General features: G+C 49.3%; 3 protein-coding genes across 3 annotated transcripts; 2 read left to right on the top strand and 1 right to left on the bottom strand.

Moving 5' to 3' along the window:
• Window positions 1-238: 238 nt before the first annotated feature.
• Window positions 239-2,799, top strand: LOC144609439 (histone H2B 1/2-like). Its single transcript, XM_078427917.1, has one exon. It carries the CDS (start codon window positions 244-246, stop codon window positions 613-615), a length of 372 nt encoding a protein of 123 aa, XP_078284043.1. The 5' UTR covers window positions 239-243; the 3' UTR covers window positions 616-2,799.
• Window positions 2,800-3,263: 464 nt separating this feature from the next.
• LOC144609504 (histone H4) lies at window positions 3,264-3,575 on the bottom strand. The gene has a single exon (XM_078427985.1). It carries the CDS (start codon window positions 3,573-3,575, stop codon window positions 3,264-3,266), a length of 312 nt encoding a protein of 103 aa, XP_078284111.1.
• Window positions 3,576-15,836: 12,261 nt separating this feature from the next.
• Window positions 15,837-18,066, top strand: LOC144609739 (histone H2B 1/2-like). The gene has a single exon (XM_078428250.1). It carries the CDS (start codon window positions 15,862-15,864, stop codon window positions 16,231-16,233), a length of 372 nt encoding a protein of 123 aa, XP_078284376.1. The 5' UTR covers window positions 15,837-15,861; the 3' UTR covers window positions 16,234-18,066.
• The last annotated feature ends 257 nt before the right edge of the window (window positions 18,067-18,323 follow it).

Raw genomic sequence — 18,323 nt, 5'->3', positions numbered from 1 at the left:
ACTCCGCCTCCCCCGCCCTGTCAGTGTCACCAGACACGTGGCAGTAGGCGCGCTCTGTGATTGGTGGCAGCGAGGCGCTGTGATTGGTCGCTTCAGTGGTCCAATCAAACAGTTGAATCAAACTGATCAATGACAGTGCTCGCCTTCCCCATTCCCTCATTAGCATAGGGCGGTGGGGCAGCTTATTTAATCCGCGCTCAGAGCTTGTTACGGACATTCGTGTGTTTGTGGCCGAGAAACGAAATGCCTGACCCACCGAAAGCAGCCAAGAAGGGCGCCAAGAAAACCGTGTCCAAACCTGCAGGAAAGGCGGGCAAGAAACGTAGGAAGTCGAGGAAGGAAAGTTACTCCATCTACATCTACAAAGTGATGAAGCAGGTTCACCCCGATACCGGCATCTCCTCCAAGGCTATGAGCATCATGAACTCGTTCGTCAACGATATTTTCGAGCGCATCGCGGGCGAGGCTTCCCGCCTGGCTCATTACAACAAGCGGGCGACCATCAGCTCCCGGGAGATCCAGACCGCCGTGCGCCTGCTGCTGCCCGGGGAGCTGGCCAAGCACGCCGTGTCGGAAGGGACAAAGGCGGTGACCAAGTACACCAGTTCCAAGTAAAGATCCTCCGTTCTGACAAACCGAAAACCCAAAGGCTCTTTTAAGAGCCACCCACAAGTTCACGGAAAGAGTTGTAGTACTATTTCGGCCTCTATTTTCTGCAAATTGTACTGTGAGTTTTGTTTCGGCAGCTCCAATGTTTTTAATTATGTTTACGTTAATCAAACTGCGGCAAGTTCATAGAAACATAGGAAATAGGCGTAGGAGGAGGCCATTCGAGCCAGCACCATTGTGATCATAGCTGATCAACAGTCGGTAACCTGTGTCTGCCCAATTTCTCCCCATAGCCCTTGATTCCGCTAGCCCCTGGAGCTCTGTCTGTCTCTTAAATTCATCCAGTGTTTTGGCGTCCACTGCCCTCTGGCAGAGAATTCCACAAATTCGCAACTCTGGGTGAAAACGTTCCTTCTCACCTCAGTTTTAAATGGCCTCCCCTTTATTCTAAGACTATGGCCCCTGGTTCTGGACTCGCCCAACATTGGGAACATTTTTCCTGCATCTAGCTTGTCCTGTCCTTTTATAATTGTATATGTCTCTATGAGATCCCCTCTCATCCTTCTAAACTCCAGTGAATACAAGCCTAGTCTTTCCAATCTTTCCTCATATGACAGTCCCAACATCCCAGGGATCAAACTCGTGAACCCACGCTGCACTGCCTCAATTACAAGGATGTCCTTCCTCAAATTAGGATACCAAAACTGTACACAATACTCCAGATGTGGTCTTACCAGGGCCCTATACAACTGCAGAAGAACCTCTTTACTGCTATACTGAAATCCTCTCGTTTTGAAGGCCAACATGCCATTAGCTTTCTTCACTGCCTGCTGTACCCGCACACCAACTTTCAGTGACTGATGTACAAAGACACCCAGGTCTCGCTGCACTTCCCCCTTACCGAACCTGACACCATTGCGATAATTGCCGCCAAAGTGGATAACCTCACATTTATCTATATTATACTGCATTTGCCACGCATGTGCCCACTCACTCAACCACTCAAAAGGACTAAGAGGAAAAACATTTTCACCCAGAGTTGTGAATCTGGAATTCTCTGCCACAGTGGATGTTTGAGTTGCCAGACCAGGCCATGATGTAATTGTACAATATGCTCTCCACAATACACATGGAGAGTTTCAAGAAAGTATTACTTGACACACGGAATCTCCTCAATCTTTTCAGGAAATAGAGACATGGATGGCTTTCATAATGATTATATCAATGTGCTGGCCCAGGATAGATCGTCAGAGATGTGCATGCCCAAGAAACAGAAGCCATTGACCCTCTCCACCTCCATCTCACCGATGAATACAGATCATGGATCCTGTTACTTTGGCATCACTCAATCACATTCCCCCCCTCCCACTATGTATTGACTTCTCATTACTCATTATTCACTCAACAACGGTAATGTCATTGGGGAATTTCAAGATGGCATTGGAACTGTCTGGCTACACAGTCAGAGGAATAGTGTGAGTGGAGCAGGGCACTGAGCACACAGCCCTAACTTGGAAACGTGGACAGTAAACTGGACTAGTTCAGAGACTCCGAGGCACTGTATAAGAAGGGACAGAGCCATCTGTACTTTCTGAGAAGGAACCGCTCTTTCAAAGTAAGATGTTGCAGACGTTCTATCCATCAGTGGTGGCTAGTGCCATCTTCGGTGCTGGGGTAGGAGGGTGAAGGCCACGGACGCCAACAGGATCAACAAACTCACCAGGAAGGCTGGGTCCGTGGAGGGGAGGATGCTCCTCAAACTGCAGAACATCTTGGAAAATACAGCTTACCCCTTCCATGACACACTGGTCAACCTGAGGAGCACCTTCAGCAACAGCCTGGTTCTAGTTTCTCAGGTCAGTAATGTCGTCAGTGGAGTGGTGTGCACCTCCTGTCAGATGTAGGAAATCAGGAACAAGTCAGGAGTCCCTGACGACCACGTTTGCAGGAAGTGTCTCAGGCTGCAGCTCGTCTCAGACCACACGGATCAGTTGGAGTATCAGTCGGACACACTGAGGAGCAGACAGGACGCAGAAAGTGTTCTTAACCGTAGTGTCAGAGAGGTAGTTTATTGGTTTCATATACTGACCTATTTTGTTATTATGGGTTTTTACAGAGGAATATGTGTGCAGACCTGTTGTGTTGATGCAAGTAAAAACTCCGTTGTAATAAAGAACTCGCTTCTTGTGAATGCAGCACTATTCAGTTCCTACCGACTTGATTTCAAATTAATTTCAATCACCTCCGCAAACCATTAAGTCTGAATCTGCGGTACGAATTTACAGACCCGATGCCGAAACTGACGGAATTCAGCTCTGCCTGAGACTGGAGATATACGACTGCTCCCCGGAGAGGTTTTGAGTGTTGCTAGATTTACAAAGTTAAATGGGTAAGAGGAGAACAGAGATCGCTGGAGAATGATCTGCTAACAGCCCCTCCTCAATTTGAACCTTCAGAATATCGGCCTAAATTCAGCTTTCCTCATCACAACCGCTGAAAGCAAGAATCAATCAAGCGCATGCAGCGGGGCAATAACTAAAAGTTCATTAATTACATGATAATCTCCTCATTATCCCGGTCACTGCTCCCTCTGTGAGACGGTGGGCGGCTCTTAGAAGAGCCTTTGTTTTGTCGTTTGGAGAAAGGGGGTTTATTTAGCCGCCGAACCCATAGAGAGTGCGGCCCTGGCGTTTCAGAGCGTACACCACATCCATGGCAGTGACCGTCTTACGTTTGGCGTGCTCGGTGTAGGTGACCGCATCCCTGATCACATTCTCCAGGAAAACTTTCAGCACCCCGCGTGTCTCCTCGTAGATGAGACCCGAGATTCGCTTGACACCGCCACGGCGAGCCAGGCGGCGGATGGCTGGTTTGGTGATGCCCTGGATATTGTCGCGAAGTACTTTCCGATGCCGTTTGGCTCCGCCTTTGCCCAGTCCTTTGCCTCCTTTCCCTCTGCCAGACATGATGCTGCTTCACCCAAGTCGCTGCACAATAAACGGCCGACTGCTACTGTCTCCTTTTATACACAGCGCCCCGACCTGCTCCAGACACGCAGAGAGTGAGAGAGGTGGGAAGGGGTGGAGACCGAATCAGAGTGACAGACAGAGCAGAGAGCGGCCTCTCATCTCCAGCTCCTTCCTCGGTTATCTGCAATCGGCAATTTGCAGAGGTTTGCTGACAATACACCCGAGACTCAGCGCTCCGCAACCTTTCAGAGGCACGGATTTCACATTAAAGGCCAATCAGTAATATTACTGCCTAAATACAGTGACAAGTTACTTTGTCTCCTTCCCATTCTCTCTAGAGCCTGTTCCCTACCCCCAAACCGCTTCTCCCACATAACTCAGCAGTTTACAACCATCTAATTAGGGGAACCTCCAGAGATGGGCTTGGGCCGTTAGCGGGGTTTCATCATCAGTGTTACCGTCTCACAGACAAATGAACGGCGTTGAGCTGCACACATCCCCAGACCGGAAAGTCCATTCTACAATACAATATATCTTTATTGTCATTGTACGGGGGTACAACGAGATTGGAAATGCGCCTCCCATACGATGCAATAATTCAATTATTGCGTCTAATGGAAATTATTTCCCCTTGGCACTGAGGCAGGTCCTGGACAGGAATTACTTAATTCGGAATCAGTTCTTTCACGAAAGATTTTGATTGCAGACACAAAAAGCTAGAGTAACTCAGCGGAACTCCAAAGACGTACAGGTATAATAATAATAATAATAATATATTTATTTTATATAGCGCCTTAACACATGCACAAAGCGCTTTACAAATACAATTAACATAGAAACAAACAGACAAACAGACAAACTATCCTGACGGAAAAGCGGCGAATAATCAACGCCAGCGTCCTCTCACGTCAGGGTCCGGCAGTAGACATTAAAGAACACAAGACACACAGATACAATTTTTTACACAAAACAGCCATCACAGTGATTGCTCTAGGCATACCCTCACTGTGATGGAAGGCAAAGTCTTATCTCCTCTTCGTTCTTCTCCCGTGGCGCCACGAGGCGATCGAGGTATGTAGGTTAATTGGCTGGGTAAATGTAAAAATTGTCCCTAGTGGGTGTAGGATAGTGTTAATGTACGGGGATCACTGGGCGGCACGGACTTGGAGGGCCGAAAGGGCCTGTTTCCGGCTGTAGATATATGATATGATATGATATGGAACAGGCAGCATCTTTGGAGAAAAGGAGTGGGTGAGGTTTCGGGTCGAGACCCTTGTTTATTTTGGTGGTGCTGAAAAAGGTCAGGATTTTACATAGAGTCATACAACGCGGAAATAGGCCCACCCAAACCACTCCCTCCACAGCTACTTTCACTGCATCTCCAGGAGCTATAACACCTGTCCCCAGGGCCGTCTTTACAGCATTATGGGCCCCGGGCAAAGCAGTGTACTCGGGCCCCTACGACAACTACTCACAGGAATAAAAATGTAAATGGTAAACTCTCCCCCACCCCCCTTTCCCTACCAGACCCCCCCCCCCTGTCGTGCCGGCGAAAAGCACTTACCGAAAAGCACTTAGCGATGGACTTAGTGTGCTACATTGTTGCGAAAAGCACTTACAGATCGCTGTAAGAAGCACTTAGGGATGGAAAAGCAAAGCACTTAGGGAGCTAATTGTTGCGAAACAGATCGCTGTGAGAAGCACTTAGGGATGGGAAATGTTGCAAAAAAAACACTTAGGGACCGAAAATGTTGCGAAAAAAGCACTTATTCAACCTACATTTTTAAAGTAGTATTTATTTATTGCAAATCACTTAACATACACAGATCAGCACGGGGCCCCTATGCTCGTGGGGCCCCGGGCAAATGCCCATCAGGCCCATGCGTTAAGACGGCCCTGCCTGTCCCCATACCTCCTCTCTCACATCCATCCATAGACCCAAGTACTCTTTCCAGGTGAGGGAGAGGTTCACCTCTGCTAACATAATATACTGTATATTGGCACACCTGATGTGGCCTCCTTTACTTCAGCGAGCCCAAGCATAGTCTCAATGACGTTTCGCCAAATACTACTTGTGCTTGGTCCGTCATAACCCGCTGGATCTCCCAGCCTCTGGCCTTTGTAACTCCCCTTCCCACAAAGACCATTCTATCTTGGCCAAACTGCATTGCCAGAGTGAAGCCACAAGCAAACTGCAGGAACAGCACCTGATTGGATAGCTGAACACCTAATGGTATGAACATTGAATTCTCCAATTTTAGGTAATTGACCTAAAAACAACCCCAAACACCGCTCTTTCTACTTTTTCTTCCCCTCTCCTCCCCATGTCCCACATGGACTCACACACCAATCCTCCCACCGATATTCCACCTAGGCATCACAATTTGTTACTCTTCTATCCTTATCCTATCTATCCTTGCATTCAAGAGAGAGCAAGATAGAGCTCTTAAGGATAGCGGAGTCAGGGGGTATGGGGAGAAGGCAGGAACGGGGTACTGATTGAGAATGATCCGCCATGATCACATTGAATGGCGGTGCTGGCTCGAATAGCCAAATGGCCTCCTCCTGCACCTATTGTCTATTATCTCACACCTTTTGTTTTTCATCTCTGGCCTTGTCCAACCTTTTACCTGTCTAACCATCTGCCCCTCACCACTATCCACCTATCAATTGTGTAGAAATTGCAGATGCTGGTTTAAACCAAAGGTGGACACAAAATGTGACAGTAACTCAGCGGGACAGGCAGCATCTCTGGAGAGAAGGAATGGGTGACGTTTCGGGTCTTGACATTTCAGTACAGTTAGCTCCTGTCTCACACAACCTCTTCCAGTTTCTCCCCCACCATTGATGTTCATGTTCATTGGCCTTTAGTTCGCTGGCTGGTACTTGTGGCCTCCTGTACCTTGGCAAACCAACTGGAGACTCGCCAACCATTTCATTGAACGGTTGCACTCGCTCCACCAAGGCCTACTACCTGCCCCCATTGCTAACCATTTTAACTCTCTTTCCTTCCCATATTGACCTTTCTATTCTGGGCCTCTTCCATTACCAAAGCAAAGTGTTCCAACCATTTGTCTCTCAAAACTTCCCTGGCTTGTGTTCACCGCTTACCTGCCACGCTTTGTGCTGCCTCTGCCTCCCAGCTTTCTCTGCCCCTCCCACAATCAAACTGCAAAAGGGTCGCAGACCGACACCATCCCCTGTTCCTGTTCTCCACAGATGCTGCCTGACCTGCTGACTTGCACCAGCAATTTCTGTCCTTTTTAATCTTGGCAGGAAGGCATACGATCTAATTACCTTCCAGCCACCTGGACTTAATCTCATTTGCATTCTATATTTATTTTTATTATTTTATGTAATTTCCGGTCAGTGTTTACTCCTGTGATTGACAGCTCCCTCTGCCCCGGTTTGCGGCCACCCTTGTCACGTGACGCGGGGTAAACTCACCGAGGACGTGCGTCTGACGTAATACAGGACACGTAGCGTCAGCGACGTCGTTGACCGGTCCGTGTGCGGGGCTGCGGCGAGGCCCACGGAGGGGGAGCGGCCTGGGCCCGGGGATGGAGGTAAGGCTTCCTTCCCCCCGGCGGGGAGATGTTGGTGTGGCCGGAGGTATCGGCTGGGAGGTGAGGGGGTGAGGTCCCAAGACTGACTTGGAGAGATGGGGAAGGTGGCGATTGTATTAACTGAGCTGGTCCTTGCTCTTTGTCGTTCCCAGGTGGATCTGGGACCTGACTGGTTGAATCTTGTGCGTCTGACTGCTCCTCCACTGTGACATCTTCCTGCCTGCTGGGCAGTGAACAGTGAGTTTGTGTTCGTACCTTATCCACTGGGTCCTTGCATCAGATTTAGCATTCTCATCTTCGTGGTCCAATTCCTCCTTGGTTCTGACTGACTCAATCTCTCTGTAATCCCCTCTGGTGCTGTGACCATCCTCCATCTGTGGCCTCTTTAGCATCATTGCATTCCTTCCCATTTCAGACTGGAGGCTTCTGCGCAGTATGTTACTGGTTCCTCTATTCTCCGTCATACATATGTATATGATATCATTGGTAAGCTTGCAGGTGACACCACAATTATGGTACAGTGTACAGGGAAAACAGTTGTTTATGTTTACAACAGGATTTAGATCAATTGGGAAAGTGGACAAGGAAAAGACAGATGGAATTTAACTCAGACAAGTGCATATTGATGGATTTTTAGTGGTGATATCAGGGCATTGGGATTGAATTCAGACATTGAATGTTTGGATCTTGCAGAAGGGTGGCTGAGTAGATTGACTTTGGGATACCAGTACACAGTTGGCTGAAAGTTGCAACACAGGTAGAGAGAGTGAAGAAGGCCTATGGCATTCTTGCCTTCATCAGCTGAGGCTTTGAGTACAAGAGATGGACATCAGTTGTACAAACTGTTGATTAGAGAGTATTGAGAGTATTGCCTGCAGTTCTGGTTGACACACCACATGAAAGATTTGCTTAAGCCAGATAGTGTGCAGAAATTATTGCAAGAATGTTGCCTCGATTCGGTGGGCCTGCAGGTGAGATTGGGTACGCTGCTCTGTCAGGAGTGAGGAGGCTGAGAGATGACATGTTAGGGGTGCATAACATTCTGAGTGGCATAGATGGGGATAGCTAGAATCTGTTATGGTAGGAGTGCTTAACTGGAGAGCATAGGTTTAAGGAGAGACGCAGTGCATTCCAGATATTACCCAATGCCTGGGTGAAAAAAGAAATGATTCCTCACATCACCCCTAAACTTCTTTCTTTTCTCCTTAAACCTGTGCCAACGACTTCTCTTCCTGGGGGACAGGTTTCTTACTATCTAACTTATCAGTGGCTCTCATGATCTTGTACATCTCTATCTGCTTCGGTTCATTCTCCCCAGCACCATGAAAACATACCCAACCTGTCCTGTCTCCCCTCATAACTGAACCATTCCACCCCAGGCAACATTGTGGTGAATCTCTCCATTGCAATCACATCTTTCCTACACGGCCAGCAGGGTGACGCAATGGTAGAGTCGCTGCATTGCAGTGCCAGAGACCTGGTTTTGATCCGAACTACGGGTGCTGTCTTTACGGAATTTGTACGTTCATCCCGTGACCGGCATAGGTTTTCTCCGGGAAAAATATTGTTTCCTCCTTCAGATACCTGGAGTGATCTGATCCCCACAACCCTGTGGTGCAGCAAACTCCAGACATTCCCTTAACCTACAGTGCAGTGCAGGGGGTGTTCATTTCTCTCTGTACAACAAAGGAATCTGTGACCATACAGAGTAGTGCTGGGTTGTTGGACTCTGTGACCTTTCATTATGGAGCCTTATGGGATAAGCTCAGTGCTTATCAAACAGTGTTGTGTTTTTCAGGCCTGTGCCTGCAAGTGCATTGTCATTTCCTGTCAGATCACTATCAGTGTCATAGACTAATAAAATCAATCATCAGCCTGAGGCTTCATACTCTTCTGTGCCTGTTCTCCATGACACAGTTCAATCTCAAAAATTATTGTTTCTGTTTTCAAACACCTAATGTCGTCTGGTCCCCACAACTCAATGGGATAGAAAACTCCAAAGATTCACCTCCCCTGCACCATCCTGAGGATGTCCCAGACTGAACATAGAACAGCAGAGGAACCTTCTGCCCACAATGTCTGTGGCAAACATGATGCAAAATTAAACATATCTGCTCTGCCTGCACATGATCTACATTGCTCCATCCTGCATATTTATGTGTCTATCTTAGAGCTTCTTAAATCCCACAACACTGACTACCTCCACCATCATATCTGGCAGCACATGGCCACTCTGGGTAAAAATGTGCCCAGATATTTTTATCATGACCCTCTCACTTTAAGCTATTTCCTCTCATCTGACATTTTCTCTGTAGGAAACGGATCTGACTATAGACCATCAGAGTTGATGTCTTTGAGGACTGTGGTTGTTTTCTACATGTCCATCTCCAATGTAGTGCAGCGGGTGTCTTTCTGTATAACACAGGTGTTGCTGCTGGATATCTGTGGCTCCACACAGCAGTGCTGGGTTGCTCGGCTCTGTGTCCTTGCATCACGGTGCCTTATTGCTTCAGCTCTGTGCCTGTCATACAATGATGTGTATTTTCCAAGCTTAGAGTACATGGAGTGTATTATTGTCTCCTGTCAGTTCATTCTTGGTGTCATACTCATAAACTCATACAGCATTGAAACAGGCCCTTTGGCCCAACTTGCCCATGCTGACTAAGATGCCCCATCTACATTAGACTTCATGTTGTGCACTAAACATTACACCCTTTATCCTGTATCCGTACACTGTGATGGCTTGATTGTAATCATGTATGATCTTTTCGTCGACTGGATAGCGTGCAACAAAAACCTTTTCACTGACACATGTGACCATAATAAACTAAACTAGACTAGTTTCATCTGCCCGCGTTTAGCGCATGTCCCTCTACACCTTTCCAATGCATGTACGTGTCCAAATGCCTTTTAAATATTGTTATAGTACCTGCCATAACTACCTCCTCTGGCAGCTCGTGCTATATACTCACCACCCGCTGTGTGGAAAATGTTGCCCCTCTGGTTCTGATTACTTCTTATCAATCTCAGCTTAAACCTATGTCCCCTTGTTCTTGATTCCTCTACTCTGGGGAATGTGCATTTCCCCTGTCCATTCCCCTCATGATTTTATACATTTCTATAAGATCATCCCTCAGTTTCTTGTACTCTAAGGCAGGGGACTACAAACCTTTCAGCATGAAGGCCACATTATATATTTGGCACATTTTTGCGGGCCGTAGGAAAAAATAAAGAAATGTGAGTTTTATAAATTTAATGAACTCAAAAAAGTTTAGACTAGGTTACGTTCGATTAGATTAGGAAATGTTAAATAGGTTAGGTTAGATTAGGTTAGTTTACATTAGATTTATACGGTAACAAATAAATAATATTCAATTTTTAAAAAGAGCTTGAAATATCAGAATATATACATACCGTAGGTATTCAATTATTTATAATACAGAAAAAATACAGTGACCACCACTGAGGTAGAGAGAGAGGAGAGAGAGGGGTAGTGGGGTGGGGGGGAAGAGAGTTAGGGCAGAGGGACCAGCAGGTGAGAACGTGGGGAGGGGGAGGGGGAGGGTGTCAGTGGGTCCGGTGAAGGAGAGCCGCCACTTGCGGGGGCTGCTCTCTCCCACTCTTTCCCCTCTCCCTCTCTCCCAGATCCAGCGAGATCTGCGCCACTGCTCCACTCGCTTCCCCGGCCCCGTCAACCTCTAACGCAGCAAAATAACAACAAACATGTGTAGTTATTATTCAGAAGCCCCGCATCCCCGGGGTGAGCAGTGGCGGCGGCGAGGAGGGAATTTTCACTTGTGTTTGTTCGTATTTCGCTGCGTTAGAGGGAGACGGGCCGGGGAGAGAGTGGAGCAGCGAAGCAGATCTCGCTGGCTCTGGGAGAGAGAGGGAGGGAGGGAGGGCGGGCGAGAGGGACGGAACAGCACCCGCCGACACCCTCCCCTCCCCGCGCTCCCGCTCTCACCTGCTGCTCCCTCGACGCCGACTCTCTCCCCAGGTTGAGCGGCGGCAGCAGCGGCGAGGAGGGAAGTTTCGAGGGGGCGCTGCGATCTCGCCTTGTCCCGGCTCTGGGTCAGTGGCGATCCGCCCTCCGGCGAACCTTCGACAGCAGCTTCTTCCTTACAGGTCCCCGCTGTCTAAGAGCTTGTTGCGGGCTGGATAAAATCTCGTGGCGGGCCGGATGTGGCCTGCGGGCCATAGTTTGGAGATCCCTGCTCTAAGGAATGAAGATGCAAGCCTGCCTAATCTTTCCCAATAGCTCAGGCTCTCATGTCCTGGGAACATGCTCATAACTCCTCTGGGCACTCTTTCCAGCTTAATAACATCCTTCCTATTACAGGGTAACCAAAATTGAAAACAATACCTCAAATCCATCCTCACCAATGTTCTGCACAACTCATCACAGGACTCCAGTCCCATTAAACATCCTTTCACCATCACCCTCTGCTTCCTTCCATGAAGCCGATTCTCTATTCAGCTCGCATCCTGTGGATCGCAAGCAATCTAACTTCCACAGCAGCTCACCATGCAGTGTGTAAGTCATACAGCGAGTGCCAGTTATCTGTCATTGTGCACAAGGCAAGTGTGTCCCACTGGTACAGTTCTGAGTCTGCACAAGGATTTCAGCCCCTGAAGAGCCTCCCCAGTTTTGACTGATCACAGTTCTATAAGCTTTGAGTGATAAGCAGGAGCAGGATGGGCTGGGACTTTTTTCAATGTAATTTAGGAGGTTGAAGGGTGACCTGAAAGAGGGACTGAACGGAAGTGGAATCTCTTTGCACCAGTTGGGGTTTAGAAGAATGAGAGATGATCTCAACGGCTTCTCTTGTTGTTTGCAGACTGATTTGGAGAGATGGAGATGGTGGCGATTGTATCCAACGAGCTGGTCCTTGCAGTCTGCCGTTCCCATGTGGATCTGGGACCTGAGTGGTGGAGTCTTATGGACCTGACTGATCCTCCACTGTGGACATCGGGGTCTTCTCTTCCTGCCTGCTGGGCAGTGAACAGTGAGTGTTAGTGCATTTCTGTGCCGGCTTCCTGCCTCAGTTTTAACATTTTCATCTTTCTGTTCAAATTCCTTTTTGGACCTCACCCCCTCACTTTTTCTGTCACCTCCTCCATTTCTGTGACTCTCTGACATCTGCTCTCCTCCATCAGTGGCCCTTTACACATCCTCACATCCCTTCACTCCACCAGTCCTGCTTCGAATACAGCTGTTCATTTCCAACCTCAGCTCCGTCCTCTGCTGCAGACGCAGACCCCGCATCAGTGCTGAACGCACCCACTCTTCCGCAGAGACCGTTCCCTCCGCAACTCCCTGGTCCACTCGTCCCTTCCTACCCAAACCACCCTAACCCCGGGCACTTTCCCTTGCAACCGCACGAGATGCAACACCTGTCCCTTTACCTCCCCCCTCAACTCCATCAAAGGACCCAAACATTCTTTCCAGGTGAGACAGAGGTTCACCTGCACCTCCTCCAACCTCATCTATTGCATCCGCTGCTCTAGATGTCAACTCATCTATATCGGCGAAACCAAGCGCAGGCTCGGCGATCGCTTCGCTGAACACCTGCGCTCGGTCCTTTTTTTTTTTTTTTTTTATTCAAGTTATAAATATCATTTACAAACCATCATTTTTAAACAAACCCATCCGACATTTCCGGAGGTTACATATTCAATACAGGCATTTACTTGGACATTTACATACATTTACATACATATCCCTTATTTGGAGGGGCGTCTCTCTCCCCCACACCCTGCCCCCCATGTCCAGCAGCGGAAGGACCCTAGACTGTGGTCCTCCCCCACAGGGCCTTGGCGTTGGCTGCACCAAGCTTCAGAGCGTCCCTCAGCACGTACTCCTGCAGTCTGCAGTGGGCCAGTCGGCAACATTCCTTGACGGACAGCTCGCTCCGCTGGGAGGTCAACAAGGATCGGGCAGACCAAAGAGCGTCTTTCACCGAGTTGATGACCTTCCAGCAGCACTCGATGTCAGTCTCGGAATGCGTCCCTGGGAACAGTCCGTAGAGCACAGAGTCCTCTGTGACGGAGCTGCTCGGAATGAATCGTGACAGGGACCCCTGCAGACCTCTCCAGACTCGCCTGGCAAATCCACACTCTTTGAAGAGGTGGGCCACCGTTTCCTCTCCGTAGCAGCCGTCCCGAGGGCAGCGTGCGCTGGTAGTGAGGTTCCGGCGGTGCAGGAAGGATCTGACTGGGAGGGCTCCCCTCACCGCCAGCCAAGCCAGGTCTTGGTGCTTGTTGGTGAGTACTGGCGATGAGGCATTTTGCCAGACAAGCTGGGCTGTCCGTTCTGGGAACCACGCCACAGGATCCATGGAGTCATTCCCCTGCAGTGCCTGCAGGACGTTCCGTGCTGACCACTGCCCGATGGACTTGTGGTCAAAGGTGTTGGTCCGGAAGAACCTGTCCACAAACGACAGATGGTTCGGCAATGTCCAGCTGACTGGCACATTGCGTGGCATCTGCGCCAGGCCCATCCTTCGCAACACCGGGGACAGGTAGAACCTCAGCAGGTAGTGGCATTTGGTGCCCACGTGCCTTGGTTCTATGCTCCGCCTGATGCAGCCACACACGAAAGTGGCCATCAGAATGAGGGCGGCGTTGGGCACGTCTTTTCCCCCGTTGTCTGCCGACTTGTACATTGTGGCTCGTCGCACCCGGTCCATCGCCGACCCCCAGATGAAGCGGAAGACGGCCCGGGTGATCCCCTTGGCGTGGGAGGGAGGGACGGGCCACACTTGCGCCAAGTACAGCAGCCCCGAGAGCACCTCACACCTGATGACCAGGTTTTTCCCCGTGATGGAGAGGGAGCGCTGCTTCCACAGCTCCAGCTTCTTCCCCACCTTGGCTATCCGCTCCAGCCAATTTTTGTCACATGCCTCAGCCTTCCCGAACCAGATCCCCAGCACCTTCAGGAAGTCAGGCTTGATGGTGAAGGGGATGGAAGATCGGTCGGGCCAGTTGCCAAAGAGCATGGCCTCGCTCTTCCTGCGGTTTACCCTGGCCCCCGTGGCCAACTCAAACTGGTCGCAGACGCTGATCAGTCTGCGGACCGACCCTGGATCCGAGCAGAAGACGGCGACATCGTCCATGTACAGGGAGGCCTTGACCTGAGTGCCCCCACTGCCTGGCAATGTCACTCCTCTTATGCTCGCATCCTTCCTGATGGATTCGGCAAAGGGTTCAATGCAACAGACGAACAAGACAGGGGAAAGAGGGCAACCCTGCCTGACTCCAGACCTGACGGGGAAGCTGTCTGATTCCCACCCATTAATTTGGACTGCACTACAGATCTCGGAGTAGAGCAGTTGTATCCACTTCCTGATTCCCTCCCCAAAGCCCATTTTGGAGAGCACGTCCCTCATGTACGTGTGCGATATCCTGTCGAAGGCCTTCTCCTGGTCCAAGCTGACCAGGCAGGCATCCACCCGTCTGTCCTGCACGTAGGCAATGGTATCTCTCAGCAGCACCAGGCTGTCTGAGATTTTCCTGCCAGGTACAGCACAGGTTTGGTCCGGGTGGATCACCTGTCCCAGAGCAGACTTGACCCGGTTGGCGATGGCCTTAGACAGGATCTTGTAGTCTACATTCAACAATGTGATGGGTCTCCAATTCCTTAAGTCATTCATCTCCCCCTTCTGCTTGTAGATCAGGGTGATGTTGCCCTTCCTCATAGAGTCTGACATGCTGCCGGCTAGAAGTATATCGTTGTACACTTCCAGCAGGTCCGGGCCCACCCAGTCCCACAGAGCCGAGTACAACTCTGCCGGTAAGCCATCGCCTCCGGGAGTTTTACTCGAGTCAAAGGAACGGATGGAGCCAGTCAGCTCCTCCAGGGTCAGTGGTTGGTCCAGACTCTCCCGCTTGCTGTCGTCCAAGACTTCCGTGATGGAGGACAGGAAGTTCTGGGAGGCAGTGCTGTCTGTGTTCTTTACATCGTACAGATCCTTATAAAAGGATCTGCAGATCTTGAGCATGTCTGACTGCGAGGATGTTACCGAGCCGTCCTCCTCCCTAAGGCGCGCTCGGTCCGCATTAACGCCACTGATCTCCCGGTGGCCCAGCACTTCAACTCCCCCTCCCATTCCCAGTCTGACCTCTCTGTCATGGGCCTCCTCCAGTGCCATAGTGAGGCCCGCCGGAAATTGGAGGAGCAGCACCTCATATTTCGCCTGGGCAGTTTGCGGCCCGGTGGTATGAACGTTGACTTCTCCAACTTCAGATAGCTCCTCTGTCCCTCCCTTCCCCTCCTCCTTCCCAGATCTCCCTCTATCTTCCTGTCTCCACCTATATCCTTCCTTTGTCCCACCCCCGACATCAGTCTGAAGAAGGGTCTCGACCCGAAACGTCACCCATTCCTTCTCTCCCGAGATGCTGCCTGACCTGCTGAGTTACTCCAGCATTTTGTGAATAAATCGATTTGTACCAGCATCTGCAGTTATTTTCTTATCCCACTCTCTCCCCCGCCCTGTTAGTGTCACCAGACACGGGGCAGTGGGCGCGCTCTGTGATTGGTGGCAGCGAGGCGCTGTGATTGGTCGCTTCAGTGGTCCAATCAAACAGTTGAATCAAACTGATCAATGACAGTGCTCGCCTTCCCCATTCCCTCATTAGCATAGGGCGGTGGGGCAGCCTATTTAATCCGCGCTCAGAACTTGTTCCAGACGTTTGTGTGTTTGTGGCCGAGAGACGAAATGCCTGACCCACCGAAAGCGGCCAAGAAGGGCGCCAAGAAAACCGTGTCCAAACCTGCAGGCAAGGCGGGCAAGAAACGCAGGAAGTCGAGGAAGGAAAGTTACTCCATCTACATCTACAAAGTGATGAAGCAGGTTCACCCCGACACCGGCATCTCCTCCAAGGCCATGGGCATCATGAACTCGTTTGTCAACGATATTTTCGAGCGCATCGCGGGCGAGGCTTCCCGCCTGGCTCATTACAACAAGCGGGCGACCATCAGCTCCCGGGAGATCCAGACCGCCGTGCGCCTGCTGCTGCCCGGGGAGCTGGCCAAGCACGCCGTGTCGGAAGGGACAAAGGCGGTGACCAAGTACACCAGTTCCAAGTAAAGATCCTCCGTTCTGACAAACCGAAAACCCAAAGGCTCTTTTAAGAGCCACCCACAAGCTCACGGAAAGAGTTGTAGTACTATTTCGGCCTCGATTTTCTGCAAATTGTACTGTGAGTTTTGTTTCGGCAGCTTCAATGTTTTTAATTATGTTTACGTTAATCAAACTGCGGCAATTTCATAGAAAATAGGCGCAGGAGGAGGCCATTCGAGCCAGCACCATTGTGATCATAGCTGATCATCAACAGTCAGTAACCTGTGTCTGTGCCCTACTTCTCCCCATAGCCCTTGATTCCGCTAGCCCCTGGAGCTCTATCTCTTTTAAATTCATCCAGTGTTTTGGCGTCCACTGCCCTCTGGCAGAGAATTCCACAAATTCGCAACTCTGGGTGAAAACGTTTTTTCTCACCTCAGTTTTAAATGGCCTCCCCTTTATTCTAAGACTATGGCCCCTGGTTCTGGACTCGCCCAACATTGGGAACATTTTTCCTGCATCTAACTTGTCCTGTCCTTTTATAATTGTATATGTCTCTATAAGATCCCCTCTCATCCTTCTAAACTCCAGTGAATACAACTCTAGTCTTTCCAACCTTTCCTCGTCTGACAGTCCCAACATCCCAGGGATCAAACTCGTGAACCCACGCTGCACTGCCTCAATTACAAGGATGTCCTTCCTCAAATTAGGATACCAAAACTGTACACAATACTCCAGATGTGGTCTTACCAGGGCCCTATACACCTGCAGAAGAACCTCTTTACTGCTATACTGAAATCCTCTCGTTTTGAAGGCAGCTTTCTTCACTGCCTGCTGTACCCGCACACCAACTTTCCGTGACTGATGCACAAGGACACCCAGGTCTCGCTGCACTTCCCCCTTACCGAACCTGACACCATTGCGATAATTGCCGCCAGTGGATAACCTCACATTTATCTATATTATACTGTATCTGCCACGCATCTGCCCACTCACTCAACCACTCAAAAGGACTAAGAGGAAAAACTTTTTCACCCAGAGTTGTGAATCTGGAATTCTTTGCCACAGTGGATGTTTGAGTTGCCAGACCAGGCCATGATGTAATTGTTCAATTTGCTCTCCACCATACACATGGAGAGTTTCAAGACACACGGAATCTCCTCAATCTTTTCAGGAAATAGAGACATGGATGGCTTTCATAATGATTATATCAATGTGCTGGCCCAGGATAGATCGTCAGAGATGTGCATGCCCAAGAAACAGAAGCCATTGTCCCTCTCCACCTCCATCTCACCGATGAATACAAGATCATGGATCCTGTTACTTCGGCATCACTCAATCACATTCCCCCCCTCCCACTATGTATTGACTTCTCATTACTCATTATTCACCCAACAACGGTGATGTCATTGGGGAATTTCAAGATGGCATTGGAACTGTCTGGCGACACAGTCATAGGAAGGCTATCAAGAGGGAAGTGTTGTTGCCAATTCATACTGATTATGGAGAGCTAGCGAGACTGGGCTCGTCATTGAGACATGTCATCTTAGTTTTCTTGGGCGTTCGTGTATTATTGTTGCTCTTTTAAAGCAGGTGGGAAGGTCATTCCAAGGTCTACAGGAATTCCAAGAAGATTGTAGAGATGTATTGTGAATGAAACAGTAGCTATGGAGAGAGTAAGTCCCCTTAAAGATCAGCATGGCCATCTAGGTGTGGAGCAACAGGAGATGAGGATTTTGGGGGTTTTTGGGGTTGTGTAATTTGAATGCCTATTTAATGCTTTTATTGTTGGACTGTGTTTTGGGGTTTTTTTGGGGTTGTGTAATTTTAATGCTTATTTAATGCTTTTATTGTTGGACTGTGGGTGACTGAATTTCGTCCAATATTGGATGACAAATAAAGCTATCTTGAATCTAGGAAGATTTACAATTAATATTTCATCAGTTTTTACTGTGGAGAAGCTTGTGGAATCTGAGGAAATGAGGCAAATGACCTGCAATGTATTGGACCAGATATGTATCAGCAAAGAGGAGGTAGAGGCAGTCACATTGCACATTAAACGGATAAATGATTTCTGTACCAAAGAGGACACATTCCAACTCCTCCAATAACTACAG

This window comes from Rhinoraja longicauda, chromosome 34 (assembly GCF_053455715.1).
Source record: "Rhinoraja longicauda isolate Sanriku21f chromosome 34, sRhiLon1.1, whole genome shotgun sequence".
Lineage (NCBI taxonomy): Eukaryota > Metazoa > Chordata > Chondrichthyes > Rajiformes > Arhynchobatidae > Rhinoraja > Rhinoraja longicauda.
This window is presented reverse-complemented; position numbering and strand designations above follow the sequence as displayed.

Bases quoted from the DNA above. Each gene is read 5' to 3' on its own strand.
- LOC144609739 (XM_078428250.1), top strand. From the start codon at position 15,862: ATGCCTGACCCACCGAAAGCGGCCAAGAAGGGCGCCAAGAAAACCGTG.
- LOC144609504 (XM_078427985.1), bottom strand. From the start codon at position 3,575: ATGTCTGGCAGAGGGAAAGGAGGCAAAGGACTGGGCAAAGGCGGAGCC.
- LOC144609439 (XM_078427917.1), top strand. From the start codon at position 244: ATGCCTGACCCACCGAAAGCAGCCAAGAAGGGCGCCAAGAAAACCGTG.